This window comes from Lepisosteus platostomus, chromosome 23 (genome assembly GCF_059453375.1).
Source record: "Lepisosteus platostomus isolate fLepPlt1 chromosome 23, fLepPlt1.hap1, whole genome shotgun sequence".
In the NCBI taxonomy this organism is placed as follows: domain Eukaryota; kingdom Metazoa; phylum Chordata; class Actinopteri; order Semionotiformes; family Lepisosteidae; genus Lepisosteus; species Lepisosteus platostomus.
In genome coordinates, this window is record NC_142633.1 from 12,563,810 (window position 1) to 12,589,245 (window position 25,436).

Consider the following 25,436-nt stretch of genomic DNA (forward strand, 5'->3'; position numbering starts at 1 on the left):
CCCAGTGGTGCGGTAGACCCTGATCTTTCCTCTGTAACACTCTACTTGTTAGTAAATATAGTCTTTGTCTCAGCCCTGTTGCAAAAAATAATAATAATACAGGATCAGATATACTAGTTATAAAGTGGACTTGTGTTTTGCCTAATGTCAACTAGAAGGCTTTATTTGTGGTCTTGGAATTGGAATTGACTTAGATGTAAAGAGGTGAAAGGTATTCTACTACAGCAAGTTAATTCCAAGTTAAAGACAATTCCTTCACACACAAAGGCAGTGAAGGGACTTGAGGTCTATTGTGTTTGGGGGCTTACTGTGCATATCTTTCCCCTCCTCCACATACAGTACCTATTTCTCCTACTACACCTATGTTGAGAGTTTCTGTGCAACTGTGTTCGGCTGAACACTGAAAAGGAAGTAAAAGGGACAAAAAAATGTGCTATTATGTGAGAAAAGGGCCTTTTTAATGTACCTGTTAGATGTAAGGGATATAATAGGGGAAATGTGATTAAACCTCACTGGAACTGCCTGATCGCAGCATGGTGTCGTGTTATTAACAGTTGATTTATTACCCTGTGCTTGTGAGCAGCCCAAACTGGCTCCCTAGTGATGCCTGTAGATCAGCTTCCTCTCCAGCAAAGGGGGTTTTGTGCTGTTTCTGAAATGCACGTCACTGAAGAAGCAGGAGAGGCAGTCAGCAGCCGCTGGTAGGATTTCAAGGAAAGCATTCTTCATACAAGCGCATAAAAATCTTAGGGTAGTTTAGAATTTTTTTAACTTGGGGGTGATGCGACAACCTCGGCAAAAATATGGACAGTCTTTTTTTTTCTGCACCTAGCAAGCAAGCTTGAAAAGCAGGGACCACTTTATGTCTTTACAAAACCTTTTCTGCCGAGTTATGAGAATTGATTCTCGTTACATCCATGTGCACTTTTGTAGAGTGTGCAATGAGAAGTTACTGCACTGCAACCTAGCTGTCATAGCACAGCTGCAGACAAGGGCGGACTTGTTTAAAAATCGATAACTCACACAGTGTCTTAACTATGATTTCCCATGTCAAAATGTCACAATGTTGCGATTGAGTGACAGTGCCGAATAGGAAAAGTGCATTTTATTGTTCTTTTAATTTAGTCATATCCTCACGTGTGGTCTCGGAAGACCAGGGAGGTAAATTTGTATCTTTCATCTTAGAGAATTTGAATCAAGGTGTTTGTGGAACAGGCCTGTATGTACTGTACAAAGCTCTGTGGGGCTTTTATAAGCACACCGCAGAAAACATGCACAGACCTATCCTGCTGTTTCTTTTTTCATGATAAATTATTATTATTAAAAAAAAATGTTTTTGAACTTGTTTCACTGCTGTGGAGAAGAGTCACCATTCCTATCCTTGAAGCAGTTATCAGTCCCAGTCACAAGGGCTTTTACTACATAATGCAACACAAAAAACCTTTTGTAAAAGATTGTGTCTGCTCTTCCATACTAAGGAAAGTCAGCGTTCAGCTTGTAAGCTATAGGCGTTGTGTTCAACAATACATGCACAGTGACTGTGTTCAAGTGCAGCAATAAAACTGTCCTTGCAAGCGATGTCTTAGTATGCTCTCACAGTTGTGGTGGGCTCTTTTTTTTAAGTGTAGTTAGCACTTTCTATCTGACTCACATCTGTGGCGAACGCCCTTGAGCGTTTTCGCCATTAATCTTAAGACTAATTACACAGGAAAGTGCTCCTAGCCCGCTCTAAAGTATTAGTGTCGATGTGAACGTGAATAATTTATTTTTATTTTCCGTCGGTCGTCTATTGTGTGTTTTCAATGCATTTGTCTAGGATAATTCATACCCCCTTGTGTACATTGTGTACATGTAGTTTCCATGTGGCACTGTGACATCCTTCGCATCATTAGGCGGCCTCTTTGTCCGCACGTGTGCAACATCGGTGTCTCTTTGTTCCTTGTCCCGAGGAGTCTCTCCCCCCCTCAGCTCGGAGCTAGCCCCCCCTTCTCTCTCACTCCGCACACAGACGCGCACTGACATCAGCCCCAGACGTGGACGCGCGTCGCAGTAGCGCGCACCGCGACCTGCCTCCTATAATAAACCACTTCTGTCGCCTGGCACACTCACAGACACACGCCCGCAACCCCGTGCGCTTAATCAAACTCTGGATCTGACATTACAGCTGTCCCAGTCCCGGCCAGGTACTTTAAAGCGAGGATAACAGATTGGAAGACAGGTAAGAAAGAGATTATTATCACACTGAAGTCCGAATAATTATTTGTAAATGTGATTTGTAAGAGACATACACTTTTATTTACTATGTAACATATTTCATGTTCATGTAAATTGTATTTCGGCTGGGAGCCAGCAGAATATATTTTTTTTAATTTTAAACACATTATCTTTCTTTAGTACATCTTGCCAAGACCGTATGGGCACAGAACAGGACACGCCACGATAATTGCTACATCAAATTAGAGTTCACTGCACCGCATCTCTGCTCCCACGCACGTCCTCGCAGTAATATCAGACCATTAGCCGTGTATTAGGTAAAGGACACAAACGCGGTGGTTCCTATGAATAAAACGTGAGACAATATTTGAAGCACTGTGAACTGCACCAGGAAGTTTCAAATGAACCAGCGGGATGCTGAACTATAAACGTTGGTCGGGCGGTGCTTGGCGTTGAGATCTCTTCTCCTGGACGAGGGGCTGTAATTTTTGGAAATCAGTAATCTGGCTGAACACAATAACATTAAAAATAAAAATTTAGATTCCATCGGCTCTCTCATGTTTTAATTATTTATAACGGGCTAAAATCGATAAACACATCAACAGAAAAACTACTGCTGACCAAATTACCTCTTTTTCATTTCGGTTTAATGCTGTATCGGCATCTTGTTAAATTCCGTATTTTCTAAATTCTATAGTAAATCAGTTTGCTGGCTCAATTAAGCCCTGTTCGAGATGGCGGAATAGTGGATATTAATTTATCCGATTTAAACATACATTTTCTTAAATGATATACGCTTCTTGTCCTAAATTTTATAGTTTGCTGACCCATAAAGGTAAAAAAGTCAAAAACTGTTTCTTTTTACATTGCAAATAATCCCGAGGCTCGTTTAATACCATTAGCTATTTTATATGTAGTTATATGAATATGTGTAAGTTTGTTAAACCTTCCGTTTAAGGCAGAACAGAGGCTGAATTCTACTGGATTCGCCAATATTTGTCAGTTCGGTGACCATAATTAATTGCTTGCGTTATAATCTGCTGATCCCATATGTTCATGATGCCGTTTCTCATAGAGACTTGCTATTTCTGCTTTAAGGGAGAGACTTGCTATAAGTATAATTAGCCTATTGCAATTGCACACATAACGTGAATAATTTCTTACTTCTACTTAAATGTTGGTCTTATTATTTTGTTTTTTAAATAAACCCGAACCCGAATGAACCTGAAAGAACCCGAAACAACATTACCTTATTTGCTTTTTCTTGAGGGTTTTCTGGTATGGTGTGATGATGATGATGATTATTCAACACTACCTGTGATTTCACAGTACAAGATTTCGACTATCTCGATTAAGCAACAGAAACAGTTTTAGCACTAGAAATAAGATGAGATTTAAATTTAATTAAAGACCTCATTAGGGTCATTCATTTTCAGGCGCGTCCAAAGCAGCCCCTGTGAAAAGTGTTTCCAAGTGGTGTCACAAAGCGAAAAGCTTAAGACTTTGGCTTCTGTCAAGCCTCATACCCTATGCGTTGGAAATAGGAGTAGCTGCAGCCTTTTGTAAAAAGAGACAGTTTGACAAATACCCTGTAGTTTGTACTAGAGTAGGGGGGTTGTCTGTCTTTAATATATAAGCCTCATTACCCCAGAATGCGCTCTCTTCTCTGTTGTTGAACGTGAAGCGGGGACCCCGTTTTAAACTTCAGCAATCAAAACCATCACCCGGTTTTCAAACCTCCAGTATCCATTGATTGCTGCTTTCAGACAGACTCGCCTGGTTCCGAATATATTGTAATGCGTTTGAAATTTAGCAGGATTTTCACATCTCATATTACATTTTTACTATTTTCTACTTTTCCTAGCTCTAACGTCCTATAATAATAATAATAATAATAATAATAATAATAATAATAATAATAATAATAATACTTTTCTAAACAGACTTATTAGTTGACTGGGATTCAGACGTATACCTTGGTCAACAAGCGGTTACACAAGCTCTGCGCTGAATTTCCGGGCGTTATACAATCCGGTCCTTGTAGCACTGTGTGTTTACATTGATGTAAACCTGTATATATCTCTTTGGCATTTCCTTTGATAAACGACATAATACTTTTAGGCATTTCAACATCGTCATGAACGATTATGTCCGAAAATACTCTTCTGAAGAAATCTTATATTTTCATTTGTTTTAGGGAATGTCACACGGTACAACTGTGATTATTAACAAAAATATCGGTAGTAACAGCCCGATTTAATTGAGCGAGTGTTCAAGTCTAAAATGTTTTAAAGCGCTCAACGCTTCAATATTGCTAGTAAATATTTACCTTCATAAATGTGGAATTTTGTAGTTTACGTGAAGCTAAACATTTGTCATTACTACGGTTTTTCTTACTGTATGTATTTAATAGAATGTAAGTATACAGTTGAAAAAAATCTGACGGTACTTTCGTTTTATTGTAGACTTTGGCTTCTGGTTGAGTTATAGGAATAAGTAAAAAAGACTAATGCCCATGTTCTGTGTGCACTAGAAGACGTGTTTTACGTTTCATTCTTATTTAAGACCAGTCTGCTTCAACTAAAACTAATCATGTCATTTCAACAACCTTCTAATGTAAATGTTCAATAAATTAATTAAAATTACGTATAACTGAAGATCCATATGCTTTTAATAAGGATTGTAACGCCCAAAATTTAATGTCTCTCCTATGCTGTATAATTTCTACATATTGCCGAAGAGCTTGAAGGCAGTTTACAACAGCGGTTGAAAGATGTACAGTGCTTGTTTATTCAGTACCAGTTACATGTATTTTACAGCCTGAAAGAGACGCTTTTTAATATGGACTACCTCAACCCAAATTACGGATCCTCTCAGTTCCTCCTCAGTTCCATCTGTCCTCCAGAACGCAATGTGGTCTTGATCTAATTTTCCTGTTTTAGCACATCAAAATACATATGTAAATGAAATGAAAATATCAAGACAGGTGTTTCTGACTTGTGGATGCATTCATCATGTTAATGTCTGCAAGTACGTTAAAAGAACTACCGTTATGTAGCTGCAATTTAACTGTTTTGCCAAAATGAATAATTTTCTTGTAGAAGAGATCGTGCAATTTAATGTCAGTCTAAAACACCTGTTATTCTCATCCTTTCCTCAATTATTACCGAACCCAAGAAAAAGCAGTACATTTGTATTCCTGTACAGGGCCAAACTACGAAGATAAACTGAAGATATGTTAGAAATCATTCCCTCATGTTTTCATGAATATGTTAGTTGCGGATCTTTGTGACATTGGGGGAAAGACATGAATGATAATTTTCATGAACATCAATATAATTGTAAAAGCAAACAGTTAATATGCTGCTTTAACTTAATTTAATTGCATGTTTGAAATATTTCTGTGTTTTCTAAATATGTTTTAATAAGATTTTATGATGTTGTTCAACATTCATGACAAACAGAGGCTCATGTGCTTTCACTGCTGGCCAGTGATTCTGTTGTTAAGAGAAATGCAGTATGCTACAGAAAGGAGAGAAAAATAGCAGTTCCTATAAACATGGTCAAAGAGTGCTTACGCAATACATATCTGCCGTTTCTCACATCGAGCATGTTTTTTGTTCTTTTAGTAAGGTTTCTTGCAGATCTTGAAATTGTTACTTCTTATTATCACTGCAGTACAAATTGACAGAATTGTGTAGGTTCTGTGCTCTCTGCTGCCTGCTAGTCAAAGGGCTGATGTATTGGGGTTTCTTGGCAGTATTATTTGACATATAAGCATTTTAAAAACAAAAACAAGTGATCGTTTGTTTAAGTCCAGACAGTGAGATCTTATGTTAATGCAATTAAAATCCACAGCTAATTTAAAGCAATTGTGTCATTTGGTGCTTTATGTGGAAGTTTCTTTTTAGATCACAATTGCAAATGCTCAGACTGAATCAGACATAGTGATCCAACCTATGTGGCTACTCTTCAGACTAAATAGTGATTATTTTGTCTGTGTGGGGATGTTTTAAGGAATACAGCTATGAAAGGAATAAAGAGTTTTGGACAAAATCAAGTCCCTAATGTCTTTACTGTAGCAGCACTGTACTAGGGCATTATGAGCACCCTATATCATCAAGGTTTAAGAACTTGAAAAAGAAGAGACAAAACAAATCTAATGGAGTTAATTCTTAACAGATTCAAAGTTGTTGGCAGGGAACCATGACATGGTGTGTTCTAAAACTAGCCTTACATATGTAAATCTTACACACAGTATGTATCTTATCTTCCTGGAAGGGGGCTGAATGGAGGTGAAAGATTCAGACCAGAGGAATAGTGTACCTCTCTCATTTACACCGCCCACCAGTTCACTAGGGAATGCATTTTTAAAGAAACTCGTCTTTTTCTTATTTGATTAATAGTAAATACCGAACAACAAAGCATCCTGCAATACACAGTTATTTGCAAGCCTAATCACAAGAAATTAAAAGGAATAAATATGTACAACATAAATACATTACAGCTATTGTATATTTTTATTAGCTCTTACATATTCAAATGTAGTCAGTAGGAAGTAGGAATAAGACCAAAGGGTAAAATGGAGACAGATGTCACATTTAGCTGTAGTAGAATCAGTTCAAGAACACAAGTTCATTTGCTTTCACTTTTCATGTTCTAATTAGGAATATCCTGAGAGAATCGGCTTGAATTTTTGCTTTTGAATGCTGGCCATCCTGAAAAAAAGCCATTCATGGATTAGGAGTATTGACTAGAGACAGACTGCTTTCTGCAAAAAGACATGACAGTGGAAATTGAATGGTTTCTGTATTGGACTGGTCAAAAGAAGTTTTCATTGACAACAGGAAGGTTAGCCCTGGATATAATTGGCCATAATGGTGAGACTGTTGATCGTTACAAGTTTCTCTGCATCATCATTTAGACTTCCCTGGTGGGATGCCAGGACCACCATGAAAAAAACACAATATCAAACACGTTTTCCTTTGCTGGCAACTTTAAGGGGAGTTCAAGTTTAAGACATTCCCCTTTTTAAATGCACTTTTTAATACATTGTAGGATGGAAGTGCAACACAAAATGATCATTGGCATCTCAAGGAAGTTAAGTAGGCATCCAGGATCAGACACTGTGATTTGCCACACTGTATACTGAACACTCCTGTCTAGACTGCCATTTGTTTTCGCATTCTTCCATTTGGAAGATGCTGTTGACACATCCAAGCAAAGAAAAATGTAGTTTGGACTTTGCCAAGCCACAGGTTTTGTAATTAAGTCTGTGTATTTGTTTGTTCAATTGTATGATGCAACATAGCGTTCATGTGTAAGTGTAATATTTAAAGAAATTAACCAAATTGCTACATCTGTATGTATAGTGGAATGTAGTATTTTTGGTAGAAAAGTAACGTTGAATTAAATGACTTTGCAACACCTTGTACCTTCTGTGTTGCTTGGAAAAAAGAGGAAACATTATCTCAGGTGACAGGGTGCGTGATTATCTTTCTTAGGGATCCAACCTTAAAGCATTCTTTTTTCTTTTTTCTTCTTTCCCTATGTATTGAACTCCTTGTATTCCTTCTACTTCCTTTTTACACCAGCACAGAAAAGATTCACTCTCTCATATTTCCACGTGAAAATGCAATGCTCTTAGGTTTTCAAAAGTTCCTCTGCAAAATCCCTACTGAATGTTTAATAAAGGGCTCATTTTGGCGTTGCGTGTCCAGCAAAGTGGACTGTTTAATTAAAATAATATGGCTCATTAGGGAGGGCTGGAGCTGCCATCCAGCAGCAGCCTGCTGTGTGCAAATTGTAGGCGCAGTTAAACGGATGATAAGTGTCCGATCGTGGGGAGGCTGTGATGTTGCTGTCAAACTGCACCTCCTTTGGATTGTACCTAGCATCTGTGCTACCTGCTGCAGCGAGGGCAAAAATCTCAATGTATGAATCTCTCTCACTGAGCAGCCTTGCAAACAGATGGGCCATCCGTATGGCAGATTTCACAGCTAAGCTGTTCTGAACCATTCCAAGTCTAATGTGCACTTGAAACTGCAAAAAAAATTGGACTGCTTTTGCTTCACTGTCTTTCCTGCTACAAATACACTCTTCCTGTAATGCACTGTGAAAGAGCATGTAAAGCCCAAGTCAGGTGGATGCATTTCTCCTCTCTTAGTTATTTCAGTGGAATAATCTGTTGCCTCCCCAATATGGTCAAGTCTTTACATTTTTAGAAGGCTATCTGTAAAATAAATAAAAGAATCATCTGAGCTAATTTGTTTGGTAAGGTTCCAGGTTGTGCTTTTCACTGTCGAGACTGAAAAAAAGACACCGGTCTACTAAAAGGCAAAACATACTATGATCTCCTAAATTCTTTTTCTGTTTAAAATTGTGTTTTAAACCACAGATTCCAAGAAGCAAATTCTCTCTGTGTTGTGCCAATGTGAGCTTTGGTATGCTCACACGATTGCTACTTTTTTGTCGGATCAACCCTCAGGTTGTCTGTGTAAACTTTAAAAACCTGCGTATACTGTACATACTGTAACACAGCCTGAGCTTATCTCATACAGGCTTAAACATGTGCCATGCCACCCATGTATATCATTAGCCACAACGTAGAGGGTATCGTGACTGTGGCATGAAGGACAAAGCTTTTAAATACAAAGTGTGTAGGATGTGTTCAATCCATTCACTGACGTAGCATTTTGAGATGCTCGGGAGATGCCAGTTTTAAGACAGTTAACCTTAAACACAGGGCAGTGTATTTTTGCATTTTTAAATATTCACTCTTCTTGTACATCTTAAATATTTGTCCTTCAGTTTTTCAGCCGTAATGAACATGTATATCATTACTGCTCAGCAGGATACACAAAAAAATGTATGCTTTCCTTATTCACATGCAAACAAGCCAGCATATGATATTGCGTTCTGTATCTGCTTCATTTCCTATCATGATTCAGTTACTCACGATTCTGCTTTTCTGTTGATACAGTTATCAAGGTAACGAGTTGTACTTGCTTGTCTCCTTTTTTTGTGCTGTCTAACCATTGTCCACACTGGGAAGTAAAGCGAATTTGTCACGCCTGTCTCTCATTGTGTGTCTAATCCGCTAGCTGTGAAAACCCCCCTCTGCTCTCCTGCCTTTCAGAGACAAGGACCAAAGCCCACCTGAGTCTCACAAGTTTTGTCCCCTTCTCCTGTGGGGCTGAACACAAGCGTTAGTTCTCCACTTTGGCAATTAACCCCATTCTCACATGTCATCTCTTCTTTTAGCATTATCTATCTGTAGGTGCACATGTGTCTTTTACCCTTATTTTATTTGTGTATGCATGTATTTGTACCCTTATCTCTGCCCTGTTAAATGTTTTCACTGGTAAGTCATGGTTTTCTCATAACAGAGTATAGAAAATTAGTGACTACACCTGGAATTTCTTCAGGTTTGACAATATAATACAAAACAAGTTCACTTTATAGCAAAGGTAACAGGTAAAGCATAGTAGCCGTGGTTTTCCAGATGCATAATGGTACAGTCAGCTCAGCTGTGGATATACTGTACCAGCATTTCAAATTCCTCCCCCCTAATGCATTGTGACACTATGCTAAGAAACTGAAGGCCTGGAGTTAATTCACACTTAGTGCTGGAACATTCTTGTTTCTCCAAGTGTTCAGTTTCTTTTCCAGTGCAAAACACTGCCCTCAGTTATGTGGCTGGTACTCGATTTTATCAACACATCTGCCTTTTGCAAATCAACTAACGGTAAGAAGGATTGTGTGATCTCCCACAGGTTCCTTGAAATCTCAGCGTGAGTCAGTGATCAAGTGTTTCCCCAGAGGCCGTGCTGTTCACATCAAACTCATGTCCATCACATCCCACGTGGGGCAAGTGGACTAACCGGGCTGTGCCATCAGTCCCCCAGTATAGTGAATATGTGAAGAATGTTTCCTGCTCAAATAAATTGCTACCGAAAGATTCTGTGGCCTTCCAGCATGGCAGTCTTTTCTGGATCAGTGACTCCTGAGATTTTATAAGGCATGAAAAAGCCTACAAGTTCACATACTCTAATGCCTCAGATTCCTGTCGAAAGGTGCTGAGCGTGGAGGTGGAATGAGCAGAGCTTGTCGGCTTGCCTTCGTTTTCCATTTTTCCATCTTCTTTTTCGCTTTGTTTCCGCTTCTGCAGACGGCCGAGCGCAGGCTGCGAGCCGCATCGTGCCTGGAGCGAGCGCACTGGTTGCTATTAGAGATGCGGGCACCAGATGGCCGCGGGAAGATAGGCTCTCAGCAGGTGGAGGCAGCGCAGTCATTAACGCGCACAATGCCCGCGCCGTGGCTGGCCCGGCTGGGCTCAGCCGCTGCGCCGCCGCTGTGCTGACACTGCCGCGGCTCTGCGCCGGAGCAGCCACAGCCCTATTCACACGGCCCTTGACCATTCATCGCTGGGAGCTATTCACACTGCGGCGCACACAATGCCTACCAGTCCCTACTGTCAGGCGTGCAGTGCGCTATCCCGGCGGCTTCACATCCTAATCATTCATGAGAGCCATTCCATTATTTTCTGACACCCCCTCCTACTCTCTCCAGCCCCACCGATCCCAGTGCCCTCCCCAGATGGGGATCATTCCCACGTATGAAATAAGATGACAACAATCACACCACGCTGGGATTTCAGGCTCGCCAACAGCCCTGAAAACGACAGCCTAGATTAAAATGGCACTTGGTGGTTGTTGTTCTCTCTTTTAGCGTCCATTGGACACGCTGACGGCTGGCGCGGCGTTGAAAGCCCCCAGTTCGCGAGTCTCTCCCACTCGCTGCCCACCTCTCAACTGTCATCTCTCTGGCATTACCCCACCTCCTCCAGCCCTCTCTTCAAGCCCACTGGTGGGAACCAAGCGAAAGCCAAGCTGCTGGGAATCTGGCGGGGCTTTGCCATTAATTTAGAGACATCTTTATCTGTACGTTTTATTATGTCCTTATCTCCTGCCACAGCGGTTGTTAGATTCTGTATTCTTGGCTAAATTTTCACATTAAATATGAAAAAAGGCACAGATTGACGCAGTAGATGTGCTGCAAAATGGATGGAAGTGATAGCTTACACAAGATTCCCAGCCTATCACTCACTGCAGCTTATCTGTGTTACCTGCTGCCTATGGGATGAGAGCTTGGGACTGGATTCAGTGTTGCCATCAGGTGTGGGCTGCAAACTCTTTTTGCACCAGCTCCTGCAGAGATGCACTGGGGACAGATCTTAAACGTTACTTAGGCAGTTGTCTGTCAGGTGTTTAAGTCACCAACTCGATCAGGAAAAGGGATTCTGACTGCCTTCCCTCTTTCGAATTACAGTGCACAACATGACATCCTGCTGTTTAGTTGTTTTTAAGATATTTTCAGACCATATCCTGCTTGTGTGACGCTACAGTTGGCATCAGTGTCTGCACTGGTAGGGCAGAAAATGCCTGCAGACATACAGTAGCTATGAGGAGTATTGCAGATAGGTGCCAGCAATGGGGGAGGCAGTCCTTGTTTTCAGTATGTTCAAAATCTGTGGGTGGGAGTGACATCTGAAAGGCTCTTCTCTGTACTTTGCTTTGAGGAAGTGTCTACATTTCCTTCCATACGTTGCTTGCTACCAGAGCCATTGGTCTGGGCAGGACTTGCTTTGAACCACCTTCGAAAATTCCATTCTTTTGGTCTTCCTCTGGGATCTTCTGAGACCAGTCGAGGACAGAATGGGACATTATCAGTGGTGTGGGTTTTAACGGCACAGCCTCCGTTATTATCAGTGTCATCTCTTCAGTCTCATTGGTGCCATTTCTTTCAAAGACCAGCTGTTCTGGGCACAGAGGAAGCATGGCAATCTGAGCATACAGCCTGAATAGAAACTGTGCCTGTGTGGTTGTACTGTGCCTTCTGGGTTCATTAAAATAAGAGAAGCTTACTTCAGCAGATAGATAATAACTCGCAGAACTCAGAGCATCTATTCTAATATATGATTCCACTATTTGTATTTCACCTGCCTTGGTTGTATCCTTAATCCATTGAAAGTGAAATTACGTAACTAGCAATCCATCAGAGAAAGTACGCCTTTGACTTGTTTCTACATTAAATGGTGAGCAAGAAACATCACCTTTTCCGCTATGAGAAGATGGTGTGAGTGGTTCTCACACGTAAAGGAGCCACTCTCAATAGCTCTGTATCAGCTGGTGAATTTTTTGTCATTATGGTTTCAGGGTCCAAGGAAATTACATGTTCATACTATTGTCCACTGATGCATTTCACAGAGTCCTAGATGATTTTGAAAGGTATTGTTTTTTGAGGTGGTTCAGTAGGAGAGACACATTAGCACTTGGGAAAAGCATCCTGCAAGTACTGGCTCGTGCTTTAGAATGCAATGTTTCCATTGTGGGATATCAGACATAATATGGATTCATAACTAAGAGAACTGAGCTCGTATTTCTGCAGAATTGCTTTACACTTTCTGTCAGACACTTAAAATTCTGGGCGATGTGCAACATGGTTTTCATGGACAATATTTTATGGTTAGTCCTGTTATTGCAGAAAACTTTAAAACCTCTGTGTTGATAGAAACCAAAAATTCCTCAGTGAAAGAGGTTCCCACGTCTCACAGTGCTATCTGCAATACCAGTTGTTTTTTGTGGCATTTGTTCTGAGAGGTTTTCTATATTTGTGACTCTATGACACATATTTTAAGTGTGTCTCTACCTTTTTGTCTTGCAATGGAAAGCTGTAAGTCTTCCTCTCCTGGTTTCAAATTGGTTGTATGACCTTTCAGCTGAAGTTGACCTGACATTCTGCAGAGCATATTACGTCCCTGAGCTTAATGGGCAATTTTCTGCTTTAAAATGCCTGCCTCTCTGGGACTTGGAAATTGAACCCTCGGCTGATCTTGTTAATGTCTGCTAAATTACAGGCGTGTCCAAACTACTTGTCCAGATTCTCCGCAGGTATTTTAGGTTTCTTTCTAGTGGCAGCACCTGAAGAGCTGGAATAAGCTGTTCAATATGTCTAGTTAAACCAGTAGCCATCTGGTGAGACTCATCAAGTTGGACTGAAACTTCACAGACACACTGGATTTCCATCACCAGGATCGGTCACTGAAAATCTAGTAGATTAATTCCTCTCCACTGCCTGTGCTTAAAATTTACATCACTCATCTCTTCTGTCTTGAAGTTTCCATTACCAGACATGCTCTACGGCCCTTCTTCTCTTCATTTTATGATGTGTTGTACTGGACAGAGAAGGCCTTTGCTCTTTTACATTTTGTGTAATTAATATCTAGTCTGCAATGTGCTAAATGAACCCCATGCAATTCATCATAATCATACCCCAGCCCCTGCGTACAGTTGTTTGAAGGCTGTTTATCTGTGGAAGTGAAGAGAGAAGACCGTTCATTGACCCCCATCCTCCTGCACAACAGAAGCTCAAAACCCCCTTCATACACTCTGAAGTCTATTGATTTCCTATAGCTGCTGACTTTCCCAAGCTGAGAAAACGAGTTTTCTTCTCCCTGTGGTGGGAAATTGCATAGGAAGCAGTCACAACAGCTTCAGGGTGGACAGACATGTGCTTTTTCACATCACCTCCTGCACCGAGTGACAAACTGCCAGGATATGTGACGGACCCCACAAAAGCTGATGTCTTGCATAAACTGGTTTTATTGATTCCTGTTTTTTTCTGGAACAAAAGCTCTCATTGGAAAGTGGTTTGGAGCTTTGCAATGCTGTAAGAGCTTTTTTGACTTTAACTTCTCCTTCTCTTTTACTGAAAGTAATTCGACACACAGCCAAAGAGTAGCAAAGGAGTTAACAAGAAGCACAAGAATCACATTTAATTTTTAATGAAAAAGAAATCAAATACATTTGTAGGCGCTGCTTGGAATGATCTGAGCTGACAAACCAAGATACTTATCATATTCAGGTTTTGACACTTTCTTTCCACTGGTTGAAGTGAATCCAAGCACATTTTACTTAATTTTCTCTGAATAACAGGAAAATACCCACAGCTGTCCCTGGCTGTGTCATTGGCTATATGTGATAGCTTGTTATACTGCAAATGAAATGTCTGCTTTTTACAGATGACTTGATCTTGATTAGTATTAAAACTGTCAATCACCAAACACTGTCCACAAATTGGCACTTTAAACATTCAATCACAGGTTCTTGTGCTGCAATTTTGACAGACTTGTGTTCTGCTTTTTTACTTATATGTTAATTTGGAGTAGTGAATCGGTATCTTACCTCCATACCTGAGAGTTGTGAGTTTCAGTCTCTAGAGACAGCTGTTGTGCCCTTGAGCTAGGTGTTTCATTAAAAATTGTTGCTATACATGAATTTGTTCTTAATTGACTTATCTGGTTAAAGTAAAAGGCTAAAACTAATCTCAAAAGCTTTTGCAACTATCAGTCATAACTCATCTTTATTCTTCATATTTTTTTCCTTTTGCTTACGTAGTGTTTGCACTAAACAATGATTCAGATCTTAATCTGAAAAGCACACAATTCATAATCTTAAAGAGGGAAGCAGATTATTTATTACAGTCTGAGTGAGTACTGTGCTACTTCAAACCCGTGAGTCCTTTCTTTAGGTTATTAGAATCAAGATTTCTTTCTTTAGGTTATCATCAACCAAGATTGGGGTTCTCCCATGAAAACCCAACTCACAACCCCTAAGAATAGTGCTCATGGAAAAGCAGAATGAAAAATTGCTTAATAAAAATACTACAGTATGGAACACCCTGAGGCAGCAAACTGGGTTGATGTATGTCCAATAATTATTCTTCTGGTTGTTGGTATGTGGTGATTTAACAGTTTTTTTTAACCCTGTAGAAAATGTTTTTTCTTTGTGTGTTTCTATTTTTGTTATTTGGTGGCTAAATGGAAGCAGTAGATTATAAAGCAGTTTACAGGCATTGATTGTAAGATGATGACTGATCACATAAGTGCCCCCTTTTTAGGGCACTCTGACTGAAAGCACCAATGCTGTAAACACTTGTAATTTTCTCTAATGACTGTCTGCGGACCTTGAGTGCAATTACTGCGTGCTGTTTTAAAGCTTTTATTGTTGTTAATACTGTTGCTGTGTGCTCTCTGTTTCGCTGGCCATTTTCCTGCTGTTAAAGTAGGCTCTGGGAGAGTGGGGTTGGATTCTGGATGTTGGGATGACTGGAAACTTTCAATATTAATAAGAGTTGACTGCAGCCCCCTACCAACTTTATCCCAGCTCTGGTAATCAGTAGCTGAATTGGGAAATTTGTCTCTGGACACAGCCCAGATTCACTCTAAGCTCTTGTTACAACTGATCTGGGCAACAGTAAGTCGGCATCAGCTACTGTACCTCCAGATCTTTGTCTGTCTCCCCAAAAATGAGATCATCATTCATTTCGCAGTGCAGAATCTTTGTATTTACCTGTTGCACTTATCTGTTACACATGCTTAATGGAATGTAGCACATACCAGTCCTCTACACCCATTAGCTATTTCTAACATAAAGAAAATGTTCTGTATGTGCACCACTGAAGCTTTCCTGTTGGAACGGCTGCCAAATACAATTTCCTAGCTTCAAGCGAGTGCCATCACAGAAAGCTCGTTCTAGCAAAAGATGGAGTGCATTCATTCACTGACATTACGGTGTTTGGAGGAGCTGTATTTCAAGATTTCCAACATTCTTCTAATTCAGCAGAGGAGAAGCGCAGAAGTAGGTCATAGCTTCCTCTGTGACAGGCAGCAGAAATATAAGGAGTTGCATTGCAGAAAACGACTTACAATAGGAGAGTCTTAAAGAGATCATATACTGTTTTCTGTAATCATGGACTACAGTGTCAGAAGGTGCCCCAGAGCAGATCTCAGTCTTGCTCATGGTCGTGTGTTTTCCTCTGTCAGGTGTCGATGCGGAACAGGATGGCAGCTCTCTCCTGGTGCTTGTTCCCAGCGCTCCTCCTCACCACGCTGGCGGTTTCGGACCGTGCTGAGCCTGGCTCCAGGAGCATCAAGAGAGGCCCGAAACAGCCTTCTGCTGGAGGTGTCAACACCCTCCAGGGCCCAGAGCTGTGGCCGCAGCGCAGCGGGCACCATCGGAGGCACGGTGGGCGCAAGGACAAGGCCAGCGCCGGGCTGCTTTCTCGGGGCCCGCCGCCATCCATGGGGCGTCCCGAGGATGATGGGACAGGGTTAGAGGGCTTGAGCCCTGTCAGGCTGGAGCTGGGCCCAGAGGAGAGAAGGGGGAGCAGTCAGGAGCGGGACACGGGCTTCCTTGGCTTTGGGACCCCCTTCCATGAGAGAGACAACCGCCCTCCTGGCAGCGAGGGCACGGGCAAGGGCAGGCGGCACGGGCACCACCTGGAGCACAGGAAACACGGAGGCCGGAAAGACAAGGCCAGGCAGGTCAAAGGTGACAGCCCCACCCGCCAGACACTGCTGGGGTCGCCAAACACAGGCAGTCTCTCAGGCCCTGATCGCTCGCTCTGTGTTGTGTTCTGCCCAGTTTAGGTACTGCAAGTTTTGCACTGCAAACAGAATTCCCTGTGCACAACCAGGACAGCAAACGGTTTACTGTATGTTGTACACGAAAGTGTTTAAACACCACCAGTCCCCTGATTTCAGGAGACCGAGAGTGTGCCCAAGCAATTCAATACAATTTCTTTCTTTAACATTGTTATTCAAGGCAGAAAAACAAGTCAAGGTTGATTCTGTGCTCCTGCTGCTTGACCGCAGGCCTCCTGCCTTGTCTGTCCCTCTCTCTCCAGCCCGCCTGTCCGAGCCTGAGCTGGGCTCTGTGCTGAAGGAAGGGGAGCAATTTGAGGAGCAGCTCCCAAGTAAGCCCCCATCTGAGAGTGCAGCCCCACCTGCCGCATTCCCCTCCCCTACACCTGGCATCGCCCACAGTACGGCACTGGTCCCCACAGTGATAAGCGAGGACGCCCCAGCCCCTCCTCCTGCCTCCACCAAACCACAGGTACGCATCTGTCACTCAGAGAGGCAGACAGGTGGAGAGACAGTCAACAGCCGGTCAAGATGTGTTTCTCTCCTGTCCACTTCTTTCAGGGTCTCTCTGCCTGCCTCATCTATCAGTCTCTGTCTCCACCGGTTTGCCTTCTGTCTCAGCCCATTGTCTGTTTGTCTGTCTGTTAACGAAACACATGAGTATCTCAGAGAGTCATTTGAATACGTAAGTTATAAAATGTTGCAGGAGCACAGATTTTGAGGAAAATCACACAGGGGCTTGGATGTGTTGATTTATGTATGAGGAGTTCAGATTGTCTCCCTCAGATATTTATGTTTCCAGAATCCTTTTGACTTAATTAAAGTCCTCTGTGGCAGGAGGTAACTGGTGAAGAGGATTCCTAGCGTTAATCGAATCTGGCTGGGAAGATTTAATTAAGTTGCTCCTTATTTTATTTTGACACGGTGCTGTCGTATCTCCATGGGTTAACGCTACAGCTGTTTTCTTTGTTCACACCTCCTGCTTAAATATAGATTCCCCACACTTCTTCCAATCAGTGCCACTCAGGAGGGCTTGTTAGAGAGCATGGAAGAGACCCGGGGGCGCCCTCTCAGAGTGGGGTGTGAGTGTTAACAAAGACAAACCTGTCCTTCTTCACAACAGCCATCTGCCTGAATGGTTCTCTTAAAGTTACTGTCAAATCTGTGCTTACATGCTCTTTAACTGCCACCCCCTCAACTGTGTCTATAATTGGCTGTAGATTTACCACCTCGCAGCTTGATTTTATCCGATCTCTAAAGGTAAGTGGGTATGCGTCTGGTTAGTACTAAGATAAGAGACCTCAAAAGCAGCTCTTCCATTTGGAGAAGAATTCCTAAAGCAGTATTATGACAAGAGACACTGTTCTGTAGGAGGTGCCATGCTTTGTGTGAGATTTTAAACTTAGGTCTTGACTACTAAGTCACTAAGGATCTGTTTCCTTGCTATATTCCAAGAAACTGAGCTTGCACAATCTGGTCTTCTCAAAGTCCCCTTCTGAGTCAACTGGTGAAAGCAGTTTCTCATATCTCCACCTTATTTGGTACGTGGTGGTGCTGATGCAGAATGGCTTCCACATATCACCCAGGTGGGTGTAGTCACTGTCTATTAAACTGTTCTGTGACAGAAGACCTTTCCTTCTTTTCTCTATTTTAGATCCATATTTGCATATTTCTATTTTTAGCATGTAATTGCATACTGTATCCTACATAAAGCTACACATTCCTAGTCTGAAGGACGCAGCTGTTTTAATGCATATGTTTTCTGTGTGGACCCATAAAAAGTCCCATCTTTAAGATTGGTAGTCAGAACAGACTCAGAGGCCCAGTAAATCTCCCAGCTGCTTGTTTAATAAGACTTTCCTGCCGATTCCGTGTCCTCTAAAACAGATTACCATTTTCAATTCACATGCAGGCCAGGCCTTTCTGTGGTCCAACAGCGCATAATTTTACGGTCAGATTGACATTGCTGTTGACATGTGTTGGTGACACAGTGAGTGACACGGGTCAGTCACCCTGACCCTCATTAAATAACCCTGTCGTCTCTCCCCCACTGCACACCCCACCCCTGGGGACATTGCCATCCTTTTGATGTGCATTGTATCCTGCTATTCTAAACCTGGTTGCTGTGGAGAGGACCGGCTGCATCCGGGCACAGACAGTACCGTTTCGGTGATATATGAGAGCTGGCTGAATTATAGGACAATCTGTTCTGTGTGTAATCGCTGGACCCAGAAACCAATCTGCATGTTCCCTTTGATCAGTTAAGGCTGTTTAAATTGCTGAAGCCTTGCTGCTAAATTAAAGCAGGCATTGACGCAAGAAAAGCATCTTTTTTTTCTTGGAGGCCTTCTTATCTTGGGAGTATTCAGGCTTCCTATGATTCCCTAAATCACGAGTGTTGAAGACCGATCCTGGGAATTTTACCAATCACCTGCTGAAGACCAGGGAAATGGTAATTGTGCCCAATGAAGTAAATAATTAGTATTTAAGAACTCAGACTAGAACAACAATAAGAAGGATTCTGGGCCTTGTAGACTGGATCTTGGGCACCTTTGCCCTAAATGAAACAATGATTTTGATTCTACATGTTGTGGCTGGTGTAACAGCATCTGTATTTCACTGAAGGTGCACAATCAGAAAAACGTGTGTTTATCATGGGCTTTTCATCCCTGAAAGAGCTCGAAGCTCTTCATCAGGATGGGTTTTGCTTCATCACCACTGTCATTGCACACACTGCATTGGCACCAGGCAATATCTCTGTGCCAACAGCTCATCTACACAGCAAATAATTACTCTACAGGGAGAAAAGTAGGTAGGCATGTCATTGAGAAGTCTCAATTGTTATTTTAGTAGAATATTGGAACTAGAACTTATACTCTTTCAAGTAGTTCCCTTGGACCTTTCATGATCACAAGCACCCAGAACCTCTGATTGAAGTCTCATTTGAAGAACAGTGCCTCCGACAGGGCCATGATCCCAGTCACCAAACCATGAGCCTGGTTGGGAACTTTCTGTCCAGATGGAAGAGGTGCCAATCACGGGTTGACGATAGACTGACCAGGAGGAGAACTGAAGTTTGCGGTCCTATTTAGTCATAAAACGGCAGCCAATCTAAAATACTCATTGCTCCTGTTGTGGTTTTCGACTTTTTTAGAAGTTGTCCCAGGGCCGAATGAGATCAGAGGGTGAAGTGATGCCCACCTTGGACATGGCACTTTTCGACTGGACAGACTACGAGGATATGAAGCCAGTAGACACCTGGCCTTCTTCTAAGAAGAAAGGTGATGCATTAACACTCCCTCACCAACATCTTTAATAACTAATGCTTTGCTTTGTCTTCAGGGTTCATTAGCAGACAGCTACACCAATAGATTTGTTTAAAGGATTTCCTCAAAAATAAGCTGGCAGTGAATTTTCACTAACGCTTCAGCTACGTGCCTCTCTTGTGTGTGCTGGCCAGGAGATGCTGTACAGTACATACCTGCAGCTTTTCCAAGCAGGAATGCTATTTCAGTATACAGTTGTCTGTGATTGCTGTGCTGAGGTTTAAGCCCCCATTATGTTCTTCACATAAACGCACGCAACCGACTGGCGTGTCTAGATTTTGCCCATTGAAAAAAAAAAGAACGACTTTTGTCTAGATTAATAAAAACCCTCAACCCAGCGTCCACGTGTTCCTTACAAGTAGCTGGGTTTGGGAGTGGTGTGTGGACTGCTGGGGTGCTGGTTCCCGCAGTGACTCTTATCCCCTGTGTCTGGTGCAGAGAAGCGCCGCAGTAAGAATCTGAGCAGCAGCAACATGACAGCAGATACAGATGCCCAGGCGGAGCCCTGCGACCACCACCTGGACTGCCTCCCTGGTGAGTCTGCCTCCAGCCTCCCCGCCTCACCTCCACAGAGGTTTCCTCCCCGGTGTCAAATAAAGACAGCAGCCATGGGGGGTTTCACTCTGGCCTGTTCGGAAGCCCTAAGCGACAGAGAAACATTTGACTGGGCCATTTCCTGTGTGGTTGTCACAGTACCCACAGCTGAACGGCACTCCTTCACATAAATACAGAACAAAAAAAGCATAAAAACTATGAGAAAAGCTATAAGCAAGTGGGGTCATTGAATCCAGCTACCTGGTTTGCAGAACATGGGAGCTGTAATTTTCATCCTTTCCCCTCCACAAACAGAGACAAAAGTGTAATTTGCCTCTATGGAGGTCATACATCAACTGCTTGCTAAGACTTCATCATGTAACAGTCTATCCCTTAACATTTTGCTTGGCTTGACAACATAATTTCCTTCTGTCAATAGAATTCGACTTTCTCATTATGTTTTAAAGCCTGTAGATGAAGAGCAATGCATATTCACCTGGTGCTGGTGTAGAAAATGTGAATTGAAAATTATCCATCCTGAAAATTGGGTTTTTCGAACTTCTATCCACTGTTTCGGTGCCCTATCCATCCTGTCAGGAGTGTAATCTTCTCATCCCAGCTGCAGAGTAAATGATCATGTAATGTGAGAAAGGTGTCACTTTCTCTTAATTTGTATCCCTTCTTGCATTTCTCTCTTTTAGTCTTTGGTCCTTGGTTAGTCTTTAGGTTTCTGGTTGCTTTCTTGTCCTCTTCTGTTGGGGGTTTTTGCAGTGAATCTCACGAGAGCTTTCTGTTTGTCCCAAACCCTCCTCAGGCTCCTGCTGTGATCTGCGACAACATGTGTGCAAACCGCACAATCGTGGGCTCAACAACAAATGCTATGACGACTGCATGTGTGAAGAAGGTGAGAGACTGGGCGTGGGTGAGGACAGGGCATTTTGCTCTCGGTGCTTTAAGGGGCACAGAGCAGAGCAGCATGCACCCAGCTGGCCACAAGCAGACTAACAATACACTGAGATTGCAGATTACAGCTGTCTAGTAGGGAAAACCTGCAGGAAATACAGATCTCCCTTATTAATCATCAGGAGCTGACTCTTAATTTGCTCTTCATTGCTAGCAAAGAGAGCACCTGTGGACAGAAATAAAAATCTAACCTTTCTGAAAAAACACTTCTTGCCCTGGCGATTTTTTCACTGTTTCGCTTGTTTAACTATATATTTCAATCTATTTGTCAGTTTAAAAAAAATCTTCAGAGCACAGACAAGCTGACATATTTCAGGAAGGAGCGTAGCCTTGGTTCCTGGAACAGTTTGGTGATATTCTGGAGTTTGTCTGTGTTACAATAATACTTTCAGGGTAAATGAAATGCATGAAGGATTAGCTAAGTGGACAAACAACGCATCTGCCTGTGCAGAAGCAGTAATGAGAGTGGTATGGAAACATCTTTTTAACATGTAATTGTTGACATTTAAAATTTTGAAAAGTGGGTTTTTATATGACAGGACAAAAGGTTTGTTTACACTGGAATCCACTGTGCTGCAGTTCAGCTTTCCTAAAGGATTAATCATTACCATTAATCTGTCCTCTCAACACTGCTTCTCTTCTTGTAGTACTTAGATTTTAATTAGAATGTTTACCAGGCATAATGGCAGCCCAGAGCTTGTTTCATATGAAAGATGAAGAGAGCAGGGTCCTCAGGAAATATGCAATGAGAATTAATGGCTGTTATCTCAATTATTAGCACAGATTGCAAATATTAAAGTTGGGCAGTTCAACATCCAGGTCTCGTGCAATACCATGCTGTTTAATCATGATTAAGCAACTCACCTGTGCTATACATGATCAATTAATGTGACACTGAGTATTGCAGTAACATATCACTGGTGACTCACTTGATAACCACTACAGCAATGTTTAAACAGCTTTGCACATCTTAGATTTCTTTAGGAAGTTCTTGGTAGGAGGGGTTTACAGATTTGACAAAAAGATAGGACCTCTTTCTGGCGATAAATGTGTTACATGTATCATGTTGCTTTAATGTATTTTAATGTTTTAAGAATCTAAAAGTAGAAGAAAAAGTTTGACGGGCTAAAAAACGACCTATTGCCAAGTCATTTCAGATTTTTTTCTGATTCCAAAATCGCAAGCATGCGTAAGCAGCTATTTCCCCTTCCTCTTGTTTCCTGTCCTCATTTCTTCGTGTCCTGTGCTGTCAGGACTCCGGTGCTACGCCAAATTTCACAGGAACAGGAGAGTGACTCGGAGACGAGGACGCTGTGTGGATCCAGAGTCAGTCAACAGTGACCAGGGGTCTTTTATCACCATCTAAAAGAGGAAGAGGCATTCACTGGCCCAAACCACTGAACAGAGAAAGAGAGAGAAGAAACACATTGTACAAAAGCCAGAACCAAGGTCAACCCAACCAGACTCGTCTTTTTAGCCTTTTGTATTCATGTTTAACTCACTTTATTGAAGATTTTGTTTTTCTAACACAACATAGAAAATGATATCAATTCAGTAATTCTCATTCTTGATTTGAAGAGCCCCCAGTAGACGTGTTTTGTTTTTCTGTAGTTGTCTGATGAGGTAAAGACAAAAATAAATAAATGCTGTTTTGAGGCTCAGTTTTTCCTTATGGTTGTTTAAATATTCCCATTATAATAATGACAGAAATGGAATATCTTATTCTCAATTAATTTATTTGAAATGTTTTAGGGATGCATATCTTTTTAATTGGATTATTCCAAAAGCCAAAATAGACCTCTGTGTTTTGTTTTTCTCAGAAAGGCAGAAAATCAAAATAAATAGAAACACACCTTTATAATATTTCTCTTTCTTTGTGGTATGATTGCTAAGTACAAAAGTGTTGTAAATTATTTTGCGTTGTTACTCTTGTTAAACTTAAAACAAGCTGTCAACCTGATTTTTAGTCTTTCTGTTGTTCTGTAATGTTCACAGACTTCATTTGATTCTTAGAAGCAGAGTCCTTTTCTCACATTCCCAGTGCTGTCAGAATGCCTGCAAAAAAAAAAGAAAACTGTTTTTCTCATCTTCAGTTTCAGCTTGGGGTCCTGTTCTCAAGAGAAGAGTGTGAGATGTGTTTTTCAAGGTTTGTGATTAAAAAGCTCTTTGGAATCGAATATTTTTTTCTACACTGCTGTTTTCTTATGTATGGTAACTTTCTCGAGCTGCATGTGTGTAACCTAAAGCGAATAATGTGAAATATCTGCTTCAAAAGCTTCATAGCCTTTTAATTTGAAGAAACATTATTGGCAAATGTTGCGATCAGTCAATTGTAATAGACATGTTTGTAAACCACCACTGGGTCTAATCCTAATTCTGTCTCTGACTCTAGCTCTGGGCTCAGAGTTAAGGTTGGAGCTGAGGTTAAGGTTAGGATTTAGAGTTTGAATTCATGTAGTGTAGCACTGGAGTATGAGTTAGACCTTCAGTTAGGCCTAGGTTAAGGGTTGGAGCAAGGTTGTGCTTAATGTTAGGATTGGGGTATATGTGAGAGTTAAAACTAAAATAAGGGTAAGGAGAAGAGACAACCTCTTGAGAATAGCTACACTGTGGGAGGTATTCAAGATAAACAGCAAAGATTATGTCAGTGTTAAGTTTAAGTTTGGAGCTATGGTTAAGTGCTGGATTAGGGTTAGGCTGGATGAAAGTTTGGAAGTTGGGTTGGGGAGGGCTTGTGTTTAGTGTTTGGATTAGTGTTGCAGCTAAGTGTTGTATGGGATAACATGAACTACTCCCAGACCAGCCACACACTGGCTAACTTGTTTTGCCATTGTACTATATTTTAGTAGTCCTACCCTCTGCGCCCACTTTTGAAATCGCCTTCATCACTGCCCCTGCCACCACCCACACAGTTCCATACACTTTCACCTTTCTCGCTTCCTGCACAAGCCTCCTCACAATTCAAGAAACTCTTGATTTTTATGCAAACTTTTATCAAATGATTGATTTTGCTATTTATCTCACCCGACAAGAAGATACGGGTATTTTGACATTCACAATAGACACAATTTTTACTTAATTATTTCACTGATTTGAGATCAGATCTTTCACAGAGTGACTTTTGTAGGCCTGTTTGTAGACAGCCCGAGAGTTTTAAAATGTGCAAATTGAGCTTTTTTCCAGAAGCTCCTCTGTTAAATCAGGTCAAAGATAAGCAAGACTGCTGTACATTATTATTGCATGTTGTAATAACATAAAGATGCATTTCCTCTGTTAATGATATTTATTGACTTATGAGATTTAGTAATGTCACAGATGTTATGACCTTGAGTTCTGGGTGGCCCACTAAACTCTTAGTATTGATCGTGCATAAGTTGTAATTTAAGACAAGCTAAATATATTGACAAAATAATTCTCTGATGTGCTGCCTTTTCTAGCTCATAGATACAAGGATGCAGTGCTTTGGGAAGATGTATTTTGTTGATGGAGCTTGTATCCTATTTTTAAAATTCAGTAAACCCTCAGTTTTATGAACTAACAGAGGCAAGGTGGTGTCAGGTATAAGTCTGTTAAATAATGTAGAAAATACATACATATATATGCTTACTGGGTCTTTTAACTTTGAACGGCTACAACACAGCCAGTGAAATTGTCCATGTGCCTTATGTAAATATACTAGCTTTTTATTTAGTGTACTGTAAATATATGGTATCAAATTTGCTAAAGTAACAAAACATAAATAACTTCCATTGTAAGCAATTGACCTGGATAACAGTACAAACCAATGAAATATTTATTTTTGCTTTGTTTAATTATTGGTGCACTTCATTTTTGTGGGAAAAGTCCGATAAAAAGAAAATGATTCACTAGGAATAACAGCACCCGAGAATTAAGCGTCCTGAAGGGATTATGGG

General features: G+C 41.3%; 1 protein-coding gene across 1 annotated transcript; it reads left to right on the forward strand.

The window, feature by feature from the left end:
• Positions 1-2,059: 2,059 nt before the first annotated feature.
• Positions 2,060-23,699, forward strand: draxina (dorsal inhibitory axon guidance protein a). Its single transcript, XM_088617604.1, has 7 exons — positions 2,060-2,218; positions 16,100-16,607; positions 16,963-17,171; positions 19,854-19,980; positions 20,464-20,559; positions 21,374-21,463; positions 22,776-23,699. Exons 2-7 carry the CDS (start codon positions 16,106-16,108, stop codon positions 22,886-22,888), a joined length of 1,137 nt encoding a protein of 378 aa, XP_088473730.1. The 5' UTR covers positions 2,060-2,218; positions 16,100-16,105; the 3' UTR covers positions 22,889-23,699.
• The last annotated feature ends 1,737 nt before the right edge of the window (positions 23,700-25,436 follow it).